The 12,791-nt window shown below is 37.4% G+C and overlaps 2 protein-coding genes across 2 annotated transcripts in view; both read right to left on the bottom strand.

The window, feature by feature from the left end:
* SSBP1 (single stranded DNA binding protein 1) overlaps positions 1-12,791 on the bottom strand; it is a 55,475-nt gene that overhangs the window by 8,295 nt on the left and 34,389 nt on the right. The window lies entirely within an intron of this gene.
* On the bottom strand, positions 8,368-12,081 carry TAS2R5 (taste 2 receptor member 5). The gene is given in 2 exon segments (XM_008512194.2): positions 8,368-11,603; positions 11,605-12,081. Coding segments are annotated over 2 exon segments (894 nt in total). The 5' UTR covers positions 11,988-12,081; the 3' UTR covers positions 8,368-11,092.

Below are 12,791 nucleotides of genomic sequence, written 5' to 3'. Positions count from 1 at the left end.
CTATCAATAGGCTGAAACCGACACACATCACCAATGTAACGGTATTAGGAGGTGGGGCATCTGTGAGGTCATTAGGTCATGAGGGTGAAACCCGCATGAATGAGGTTAGTACCCTTATAAAAGAGACCCTGCACAGCTCTCTAGCACTCTTTCTGCCATGTGAGGAGACAAGGAGAAAACAGCCATCTGAAAACCAAGAAATGGGATTTCACCAGACACCAGATGTTGGCTGTCCCAGACTCCAGAACTATGAGAAATGTTTGTTTTTTAAGGCACCTAGTTAATGGTAATTTGTCATAGCAGTCCAAACTAAGACTCATTATACCCCAATAAAACTATTTAAAAATAAGACAATACAAGGGAAAATATTTTAATGACAACATTAACCAAAACTATAAACACATACACATTGTGCTCTGCCTCTCTGAAGAAAAGCACAAAATTTTCTTGAAAGGCATAAGAGAAGACTTAAATCATTTCCTTTTATAACACATTTGAAACAAATACCATGTTGCTGGATAGGAAAGTTTAGCATCATAACATTACAAAAAACTTAGTAATGAAGAATAATGAGTAGTGGGGTGGCTTGCCCTGTCCTACCAAATAAGAAAACATATTTTACAGTTTGTTAATTAAAACAGTGTTACATAAGTATGTCTCTCAAGGCAGAACATGCGGCATCTTAAGAAAGAATTTGAACTTATATCTCTACATACCATTTTGGGATCTTAAACTGTAAGAAATATTAAACAAACAAAGAAATCAAAAGTTTAGGTCATTTGGCTAACATACCAAATGTTCTGTGGGCTTTTCTGATTTGGGAATGAGGTCTGCTCTCTTGTTTTAATTTAGGCTTGCTTTGCTCCAAGTTTTGAAGTGGATTACAAACTGTGCTGTGTTCAAATGCATGATATCTATCTTCAACGCTGCCCAGAAGCTGCTGTTTCATCAAATGATCCAATGAACAATTGTTCAGTAAAGGCAACAAGAAAGAATACCACTTGTTTAAATCAAAATGACAATTGATATGATAAAAGACAACTTAAACAGCAGTGTTGATTTGAACTGATCACCCATCAAAATTGTCAATCCTGTAGCCGCAGCCAGAGGATGACCAAAATGAAGCCTGAGAAATGAAAATCAAATTTGCAATCCTACCCGTCAGAAAATTCTCAATTCTGCAAAACAAGCGAGAACAAACCATAACCTACTCTGAAAAGAGAAGACCACAGAAGTTTCAGAATTCAGATGGAAAAAGAAACACTGAAAGCAACATTCCGTGCTCCCAAGCCAATTATAAAGTGACTGTCACACTTCCATTTAACCTAATCCCTACTCACTGCCCATTTTTAAAATCTCACCCAGAAAATATCACCAATATAATCCTAAAATCTAGCCCTTTAAAAATTCTTCTATAGGGGCCAGCCCCGTGGCTGAGTAGCTAAATTTCCACACTCTGCTTTGGCCCCCAGGGTTCAGAGGTTCAGATCCCTGGCACAGACCTACTCCACGCATCTGCCATGCTGTGGAGCCATCCCACATATAAAGTAGAGGAAGATTGGCACAAATGTTAGCTCAGGGCTAATCTTCCTCAAACAGAAAGAAAAAAAAAAGGAAGATTGGCAACAGATGTTAGCTCAGGGCAAGTCTTCCTCACCAAAAACAAAAAAACAAACTTCCGTAACTTCCCTTCTGTGCACACTGTTGATGTTCTGTTCTTAATAAAGTTTTCTCTTGCTGGTGAGATTATTAACGAATGACTTTGCTTTCAACATAGGCTTTCCTGATGAATTCTGTGTGGGTTTTAATAGCTTCCATCTAAAGCCAGGCCTCCAACCTATTCACTAGATCTCAGTCCTCTCTTCTATTTAAGAAAACCTCTGAAGCAACTTTCTCTCTCTCTCACTCCTGGATCATTCCCAACCACATACAACCATGCTGTTATTTCTCTCTCTAGATCTCATGTCCCCTGCCCTCTCCTGCTATTTCTCTCCTTTAGTTTACAGCAAACTCCTTGAAAAGCTAGTCTATTCTCACTTTCTCCAAATCCTCTCCATCCCAAACTCTTGATCCAACTGACATCTGGCTTTTGCAAAGCTTTCCCTCTAAACTGCTCTTTCTAAAGTCACCAATGACCTATATATTTCTAAATCCAAAGGTCAGTTCTCAGCTCACATTTTACTTGACATTATCAGCATCATTTGACAAAGTTATTCATTCCCTCTTCCTGGAAACAGTTTCTTTACTTGGCCTCCAAGACATTATGGTCTTTTGTCTACCTCACTGGCTGCTTCTTTTCAGTTTCTTTTACTGATTTCACCAGATCTCTCTAATCTCTTAACATCAGAGTTCCCCAAGTTTTAGTCTTGGACTTCTTTTATCTATATACATCCACTTCCTTAGTGATCTATACCAGTCTTATGATTTTAAATACCATACATAATCGAACAACTCCCAAATGTATACCTCCAGTTTGCACTTTTGCCTTGACTTCCGGTGTTATATATTCATCTGTCTACTTAACATTTCTACTTTGATATCTAATAAATATCTCAAAATTAACATGTCCAAAACTGATGTCTAAGTCCTACTGCCAGATCAACCTGCTTCACCCACAGTCTTCCCCATATAAGCTGATGAGACTGCAATTTACTCAAGCCAAAAATTTTGGAGTCACTTTTGATTCCTCTCCTCTCTTATATCTCATATCCAATCTAGAGGTAAATCCTGCCAGTTCTATCTTCGAACCTGTTGACAATCTTACCACCTCTCCCTGCCTCCATGCTGCCACTCTGGTAAGCCTGGATTATTGCAATATCCTCCTAACTGATCTCCTTTCTTCTACATTTGCCTTATTAATTTCGACCTATTTTCAATACAACCTCCAAAGTGACCTTTTAAAATGTAATTCAAGTTTTGTCACTTGCCTCTGCTAAGAATCCTCCAAAGGCTCCTTATCACTCAGGATAAAAATTAAAGTCTGTACAATGGTCTATAAGACCCCTAAAAAACATGGGCCCCATTGCACCCTCTACTCCAGCCACACGGGCCTCCTTGCTCATCCTTAGACACATTAGACACATCTTTGCCTCAAAACTTTTGCACTTTCCCCAGATCCCTGCATAGCTATTTCTCTCACTTCCTAAAATCTTTGTTTAAATATTATTTTCTCAGTGAAGTCTTGTCTGACTACCCTATTTAAAATTAGGACCCCCCACCTCTGATGGAAGTATATTCATCTTCTGTGAAAATTTGGAAACGTATATGAAAAAACTTAGAATTATGCATATTCTCTGACTTCTACTTCTTAGAGTTTTATAAGGATGTATGTTGTAGCACTGTAGAAAGGAAAAACTGTGAGGGAGGCAGGGCAGGTTATAAGCCATAGAGGGTTGCTTGTAAAAAAAAAAAAAAGCAGTACGATCATATGCAATAATATATGTAATCATTTAAAATGATGCAGAAGAATGTGTAATAACATGAAAATTAAAGGACAAAACTCAGTTTATAAAATAGTGTATACATTATGGTTCCATTTTTGTGCCCATAGCTATTCATTCAACAATACCTACTCTTCTAAACACTGAAGATACAGGAGGAAAACAAGCGAAAAGATCCCTGTCCTTGTGCTGTATATATTCTACTTTAGGGACACAGGTAGTTAAATAAATTTAAAAACGTATTATGTCAGAAAAGCACTATGAAAATGAAAATATAGTGGAACTGGGAACACTAAGGTGCTGAGGCAACATTTTAAATAGAGTACATATAAAGACTCATTTGACAAGGTAACCAAAACTTGCGCAGGTTCTAAGAATTCTCCTTAGGAATGCCAGGAATGTAGAAAAGGGAACTGAAAGGGAAGTGGTGTCTGCTCTCCCAGAGATATCATGATTAACATGGAATAGTGAGAATGCGGTGATCAGGGATGGGAAAGTGAGGATGGAGCATGCGTTCATGGCAAATGTAATAATAAAGTGTGATAACATGTGGCTCCTGAGTCTGAGTGTACCTAGACAGTGATGCCAAGGACAAAAGGGCAAAAGAAGGGTAAAGGGCAAGGGATTTCTCAGAAGTAATGATTTGGCAAATGCTCCCGTGGGGATACCAGGAAAATCCAAAGCCAGTTGATACAAAGCTACGGGCCTTGGAGTGAATGCTGCTGTCATCAGAAGTTCCTCCAACTCTTTTTCTAGTTCCTCAGAAATATCCAGAAAGTACTGAATTACAAGAACTTATTAAAGGAAAGAAAGCCTGAATTGTTGATACCTATTTTTTTAAAGTCATCTTTTACCCTATATTCAATATAAGTTCATCTCAACATGATACTATGGTAATTAAATTGATTACGCATCAGGAAAACTCCAATGAGATTAATGATCTACTCTTCTCAACATTTGCTGCACATCAGAATCACCTGGGGAACTTTAAGACACGATGCTTGGCTCCTATCTCAGAGATTCTGATTTAATTGCTCTTTGGTATGTCCTGGGCATCAGGATATTTTCTAATCTACCAAAGTGATCCTGCAAGCTTGAGATTCATTCAACCAAGATTGAGAATCTGAAATTAACTTTCACCATGAAGCTCTACTGTCTAAAGCTTTATACTACAGGCTGTAAAAGATGGTCTTTTAAAAACTCATATTTACTAATTGCTTCATACTCCCACCTAGGAACACATTAACTTTTGTGCACTGACCTTATATCCAGCTACCTTTCTAAATTAACTTATTTCCTAATATTTTGTAAATTATTGGGATTTCCTATGTAGACAATCATATCCTCTTAAAATAATGACAGTTTTATTTCTTTTTTCCCAATCCTTATGTCTTTAATATGTCTTTATCTACTATTTTATTTATCTACTAATACTAAATCTACTATTTTGGACCTTTCATATAAATGGAATCATATAATATGTAGTCTTTTGTGATAGACTTCTTTCACTTGGCATGTTTTCAAGGTTCATCCATGTTGTAGCATATATCAGTACTTCTTTCCTTTTTATGGCTGACTAATATTCCTTTGTATGAATGTATATATATATATATATATATATATACATATATATTTATATATAACACATTTTGTTTATCCATTCATCAGATGGTGGACATTTAGGTTATTTCTACTTCTTGACTGTTATGAACAATGTTGCCATGAACATTCATGTGCAAGCTCTTGTATGGATATGTATTTTTATTTCTCTTGGCTGTATACCTATGAGTGGAATTGCTGGGTTTTATGGTAACTATGTGTTTAATATTTTGAGGCACTACCAAACTGTTTTCCAAAGTGGCTGCACCAAGTTATGTCCCTACCAGTAATACATTTCTCCACATCTTCATCAACATGTATTTTTGTCTTTTTTGTTTTAGCTATCCTGATGGGTATGAAGTGGTAGCTCGTTGTGGCTTTGGTTTGCATTTCCCTAATGACTAAGGATGTTGACCATCTTTTCATGTGCTTGTTGGCCATTGGTACATGTTCTTTGGAAAAATACCTATTCAAACTCTCGGTCCAGTTTTTAATTGGATTGTCTTTTTACTACAGAGTTCTAAGAGTTCTTTATATATCCTGGATATAAGTCTTTTATCAGATATATTATTTGCAAATACTCTTCCTATTCTATAGTTTGTCTTTTCTCTTTCTTGCGTTTTTTAAATTGCTGAAGCCTAATTTATCTATTTTGTTGTTGCTGCTTATACTTTTGGTGTCATATCTAAGAAACCATCGCCTAAGCTAAAATCATCAAGACTTATTCCTGTAAGTTTTTTTCTAAGAGTTATGTAGTTGTAGGTATTACACTTAAGTCTACGATATATTTTTAGTCAACTTATATACATGGGATGAGGTAAAGATCTAACTTCATCCTTTTGGATGTGGACATCCAGTTGTCCCAGCACCATCTGTTGAAAAGACTATTTACTGTTGAATTGTTTTGGCATCCTTAACGAAAATCATTTAACCACAAGTGTGAGAGTTTATTTCTGGACTCTCAATTCTCATTCATATGTCTATCATTATGCCAATACCACATTGTCTTGGTTACTACAGCTTTATAGTAAGTCTTGAAATTGGGAAATGTGAGTCCTCCAAATTTGTTCTTTTTCAAAATTATTTTGGTTATCATGGGTCTCCTGCAACACCATATGAATTTTTGGACCAACTTGTCAATTTCTGGAAAAAAAAAGCCAACTGGGATTCAGATAGGGATTGTGTTGATCTGAGATCAATCTGAGGAGTATTGATATCTTAAAAATATTAAGTATTGCAATCCATGAACATGAGATGTCTTCCCATTTATTTAGGTCTTCTTTAATTTCTTTCAGCAAAGTCTTATAGTTTTCAGTGTATAAATCTTGTACTTCTGCTAAGTTTATTCCTCAGTATCTTATTCCTTACTAATGCCATTGTAAATAGAAGTGCTTTCTAAACTTCATTTTTGAAATGTTCATTGCCAGTGTACAGATATACAATTGATTTTTGTATATTGATCTTGTATCCTGTAACCTTGCTGAAGCTGTTTACTACTTCTAATAACTTTATTGTGTATTCGTTAGGATTTTCTACATACAAGATCATGTTATCAGCTTTTCTCTTTTATTAATCTATATTACCAGTGGATTTGTTACTTTATAAGTCTTTTCAAAGAACAAAATTTTGACTTTTTAATATAAGTCAGAAGAAACAAGACAAATAAGTAATTGAAGAGAATTTAATAAATGATTTATAAAGGTGTGGGCAGGGTTAAAGGAACTAGCAAGTGATGGTGAAGCACCCAGATACTTGGGAAATCACCGCCAAACCATATTCATGTGGTACTTCCATCCTATTTTCTCTATCTTTAATTATTCCTTGCCAGTGAAAATATTTAAAGTTACTGTTCCCAAAGAGTAGTATGATAATAATATTAAAGGTAAATATTTATAGCTATTGCTATGCACTAGTCACTCTTCTAAGCACTTTGCATATATTAATTCACTTAATCATCATGACAAGCTTATGACAAGCACTCCTGCTATAAAGTGATATATGTGTTCTCATAAAACTTCAAACTCTGCAAAATCATGTACAAAAAGTAAAAGAGCTTATTAGGAAAATAATGTTGAAGAAGGCTATTGAAAATCTATGTAACTTTGTAACCAAAGCACTAACTGAAATAAAAACAATGCTAATAAAGATTCTAGAAAGATACATCTCTGCTAGCCTTTGTGCTCAGCCTCAGTTCTTTGTTCATAGCTTTTAAACTGGAGCTTGTTCTTCTTTCAAAGTACAAATCTTTGAGGGCATTAATTTCTAGAGATCAGTTTCACTACAATTAAAAATCTTGGGGCCGGCCCATGGCCGAGTGGTTAAGTTCGCGTGCTCCGCTTCTGTGGCCAGGGGTTTCGCCAGTTCGGATCCTCTGTGCAGACATGGCATCACACATGGGGCCATGTTGAGGTGACGTCCCACACAGCACAATCAGAGGCACTCACAACTAGAATATACAACTATGTACTGGGGGGCTTTGGGGAAAAGAAGAACAACAAAAAAAAGAAGATTGGCAACATATGTTAACTCAGGTGCCAATCTTTAAAAAAAAAAACCTGAACGAGACTATAGCCTTATCTAACAATATACTTATTTAAAACACAGGGGGAATGTTTTCACAGCTACTTAATCTTCACTCATAATTTCGTCATTAACTCAAGATTGTGTAGAATGTAGAGGTTCTTGAAGCCACTCCACTAGCTCCCACTAAAGGAAAGCACTTCAGCAAAGTGTTCAGCTTTCTTCTTAAAATGCTCATATATTGCTAAGGCTTTCTCTCTAATTGAGAGTAAGTTGCCCCTGATAGTTTCTTTTGTCTTCAATCTACATGCTTAATTTTTTTTTATCTATTTCTCCCATTTCCTTTACTTCATTCTATCAAATTTTGTAGCACTGGCAATTATTTGTGCCAGAGACATTTTCCCACCTAGAATTATCTCCAATTATATGCAACAACGACCCCTTAATCCGGTTGTGAATATGATATAACTTTCTTTCAAAATCCTTTAGAGTTTCAAGATTTTCTTTGATTGTTAAAACATTTCAGATTTACTCAGTAACCTCATGATCATCAATCCACTAAGCCTTCATCGACATTTTTATGATTAACTTCCTGTATATAATCAATACAAAATATGCTGCTAGCCAGAAATATTTCTAAACTTTTCTTCTTGGTATTATTTGAAAATAAGAGTAAAATATTTATTAGAATAAATTGCAATGCAAAATCTTGCTCGACATTCTGCTGAGAAGTGTCACTCTGATTCTTGATCTTCTCTTTCTCTCTTACAGTTTTATAAACTTTCCTTTTGTGTTTGATATTCTTAAATTTTTCTATAATGTGCTGAAGGTTTGCCTTTCACCTTACCTGTCTTCTTTGACACCACCCTTCAAGCCTTTTAATATAGGTTTCTTTTAATCTTTCTTTTTCCTTTTCCCTTTTTTTTTCTGCTTTATCTCCCCAAACGCCCCCTGTACACAGTTGTGTATCTTAGTTGCAGGTCCTTCTAGTTGTGGGATGTGGGACACCGCCTCAATGTGGCCTGACGAGCAGTGCCATGTCCGCGCCCAGGATCCGATCCCTGGGCCGCCGCAGCAGAGAGTGCGAACTTAACCACTCGGCCACGGAGCCGGCACAAATCTTTCTTTAACTCAGCGCAATTCTTGGTCATTAATTCTTCAAATATTTCATTCCTTCTGTTCATTTTTTCCATCTCCTTCTGAGACTCCACTTACATAGATAATTACCCTGTTATTTCTATGTGCCATATAGCTTTTCTTTTCCTTGCATTTTCCATCTTTCCATTGCTTCCTGATACTTTCTGAGAGAGTTCCTTGAGCTGAACTTCTAGTTCACTAATTCACAATCAGCTGAATCGAGTCTGCTGCTTAATCTAACTATTGAGTACTTTATTTCATCTAATTTAAAAACACATATTTCAGAAGCCAAAGGGGAATCAGACTCCTTAAAGCCCCAGGACCTGCCAGCTAGGGCAGGTGTGTGACCTACAATCAGCCAACAGGAGACTCTTAGCCAGGATTTTGGACCTTAGAGCTATGACTCAAAAAGATACATTCACAGAGGCAGTGACAATGTCAAAGATGCAATGCTGACAGTTGAAATATGAGCAGTGGTGCCAGCACCAGTTCCTGAAGAGTGGCTTAGTTGTGTTCTCAGTTGTATAAACTCTCTTGGTTCCCATTCTGATACTGACTTTCCACCCTTCCCAGTGATTTTATGAGCCAGCCAATTTCCTTCAATAAGTGTAGTTTCACCCTAAGTCACATGAAGTTGGACGTATGAGTTGGGATATGGGAAAAGAACAGGAAAGTTGAAGTATTAATTTCTTCCTGCTACAGAATTCAGATTCTGTAGATACTGTCATAAGTTATGGTTCAAGAAAGTAAAGTTAAAAACATAATTCCTAAAGTTATAAAATTAATGACTAGAAGAATGACAACTAAAACTAATCAAATTTAGGAGAGGGGAATGGATTTGGGGTTAAGTGAGATAATCCCCAAACTTTGCTCAATGGGATTCAAAAGTTCCAGTTCAAAGTTGATAAACCAAGTAAGAGAGGCCAAATCTTATTACTTAGAGTTGTGAAAGTAATCACTAGAAGAACAAAGACAAATGGTAAAATACTTCTATATCTGCACAGTGGGACTAATAATGGAGAATGGAACGAGAAAATGTTGCTATTTGTTTTCTACCTTTCTGTACTGTTTCAATCTTTTTTAGTCCTCCTCTAGGCTGTAGAAAGGAAGGCTAGCAATATCTACATGCATGCACACACATACACACATACACATGGATCCTGCTGCAGCTCTGAGAATGCAAACTATACGAGGTTTAATTACATAGGAATCAATTTCAAGAATACACATTTGCCTCCGGATTTGTTTTCTTGTATAAAACACAAAGTAGCTTCACACCCATCATGAGCTAAATCATGTACTAAAAAGGAAGGAAATCCAATCCCAAAAGGTCACTGGGAGAATGCAAGTATTTTGTTCCTAAGAAAAGCAAGTCATAGACTCTTCAGTCTGTCATGAGTTTGGATCTTGGCTCCCAGATATCCCACCAATATCAAACTTGAAAAATTAGTTGCTTATTTCATCTGTTTAAAATTACTCATAAACTTGAGCATTCTACATTAGAAAACATTTGTTAAGTTCTTACTATGGGCTAAGTAGTGTTCGAAGCACCAGGAGCCCAGGAGAAAACAAAAACAGACACAATTCCTGCTGCCATGGATTTGACATTCTAGATGATCTCCATCCAACTCAAAGACTAGGCCAAAACTCTGACTCCAGGCTGTGGAGAGGTCAGAGTGGACAGTCAGGATGGCTAAGTGATCAGAGGATAAGGCTTGACCTCTTCAGGGAGCCGTGTCCCTTTTTAGAGCAAGAAAGTGCCCCTCATTCCCATCTTGCCCCACTCCAGGTCCTGGGCTTTGGAGCTTAACACAGATCATGACAGCCAACTGACTTTTGTCCTAAAAGGCAAGTCTAGGGCTCAAAGAAACTTCCAGAAACATAAGGATGTTTTGCTTTGTTTTCCAGTTAGACAACTAGACCTATTAGAGTAGAGAAATGAAAAAATTACTTGATACTTCTTCTTTTAAAAAGCTTATCTAAAATAACTAACGCTAATGGATAGGTGAAATTTCATAAAAATTAATTACCACTATGCTAATTGTGCCTAATCTGTTTCCTATAATAAGAAAAACAAGACTTATACATGTAATTTAAAAATAAATGAATTATTTGCTACATATAAACAATATAATACCTCTTTTAGCAAACATAAAGCCCCAGCCTTGACTTCTCTAATACATTAAAACAATGTACTTTGCATTGCCAAAAGAGAAATAGTATTGGTTTTTATTTCCTGTTGTCCATTTGCTGATTTGATGTCAAAGAAGGAAAATTTTAAAAGATGTTTAAGTCAACTCCCTTATAGAGAACTATCAAAAGAGTGTCTCAAAAGTCTCAAGACAAAAGTCTCAAGTCAAAAGACTCAAAAGTTTGGCCACTCCTTTCTCCCCAGATCACAGGCCCCAAGATCTCCAAGCACACATTATCTTCCACAAAATTCTCTGACAAATCTGCTTCACCCTGGGATTCTCCATGATCAATATGACAGAATGAAGAGAAGGATAGGCAGCCATGAGTGTCTCAGAGATGAAGACAGTGGTGAGATTAGCAGGAGAATACTTGGAGGTGATGGAGAAGGGGCTGGCCAGAACATAAACCACGTAAAGTACAAGGAAGCAACCCAAGGACTTCAGGACAGTGATGTGAGCCTGGGCCCGAGCATCCCTCCTACCAGCTGTATGGGCCTTCATCTTCCTGTGGTGTCTATACAAAGAGACGATCAGCATCCCAGAAGAAACCAGAAACACCATGAAAGGCACCACACTTCCTGCACTGAGATGTAAAATACACAGATAGTGCCAGTTTGAAAAGGGGTATAGAATGCTGCTGTTTCCATGGGAAGGATTGCAAGGCTTTAAGCCAATGTGGACCACAAGTCACAAACTGATCATGAGGTACCCCAGACCAGAGACTCAGGCAATAGGCCCTCTGCTTCAGCCACAAGTAGATGGGGTGTTCAAAGGTCGTGATCTTCCTGCAGTAGAAGAATCTGAGGAAAGTGGCAAACCACAGGCTGTCCTGGCTTACCAGAACCCAGAAGACACTGAGATAGCGATGCCAACAGCTGCTCTGGAAAAGCGGAAACAGGATTAAGTCCATCATAATCAACCACTGCAGGAGAAATCGGCAAACAGCCAGGCCCAGCACAATGAGGTTGTATGAGGACCCCTTGGATTTTCTGACCCATTCTCCAAAACTCCATACCACAAGAATTCCATTTCCAACCAGGCCAATGAGAAATTCAGCCACTGCCACCAGCAGCAGCAGTCTTAGGGCAGCAATCAGCATGGCTGGGGAAGAGAGTCTCTCACTCCCGTCTCTTACTGAAGGCACCACGTCAATGAATGTGTGTGGCTTCTGGTTGAGTTTCAGATCCCCTGAAGGTGATACCACACTCACGGTGAATTGTCACACTACCAAATCCAGATTTGGTCTTGTCCTTCTGTAACTTCTCCTCAAGCAGAGACTGAACAGCTCTGACCAGGAACAGGGAGTTGAGAAGTTACGATTTGCTCTGTATTTGCATCCACACGAATGAACCTTGAGCCTAGACTCAGAGATTTGAAACAGTACCACAGACACCAACTCTCCTTCTCAAGGGTCATGCGCTAATGTCTAGACACCAGCACATAATATAATAAGACCTCTCAACAAGAAAGATCCAATCAAAACATTCTCAGGTTCTATACAGTGCCAGATATGAGTTCATATGTCTAAAAAAGAAATTTTATTTTCATGAAAAGAACCTTGAACATGAAAGCCGCATAAACTCAGAAACTAAAAATATATTTCATTATTAAAGAGAGAAGTAGGAAAAGTTTGGGGAAACTAAACAGAGAACCAAAACATATTATATTTAAGTGTCAAATAATAAAAAATATAGAAAGTCAGGTATAGGAGTCATTACTGTTAATCAGGGTCTTTGAGGTCATCTTCACTTTGTGATCACTTATCCACACATACTGGACTTAGCATATTATCTCACATCAAGGTCTTAGAGGAAGGAGATGAGCTCAAAGAAGTGAAAACAGATGAGTACAGTTATGAAGAAACATCGGAAAAATGGCTCATTTATTGTCCAGATTCCAACTA

The sequence above is a fragment of the Equus przewalskii genome, chromosome 4 (genome assembly GCF_037783145.1).
Source record: "Equus przewalskii isolate Varuska chromosome 4, EquPr2, whole genome shotgun sequence".
Classification (NCBI taxonomy): Eukaryota; Metazoa; Chordata; class Mammalia; order Perissodactyla; family Equidae; genus Equus; species Equus przewalskii.
This window is presented reverse-complemented; position numbering and strand designations above follow the sequence as displayed.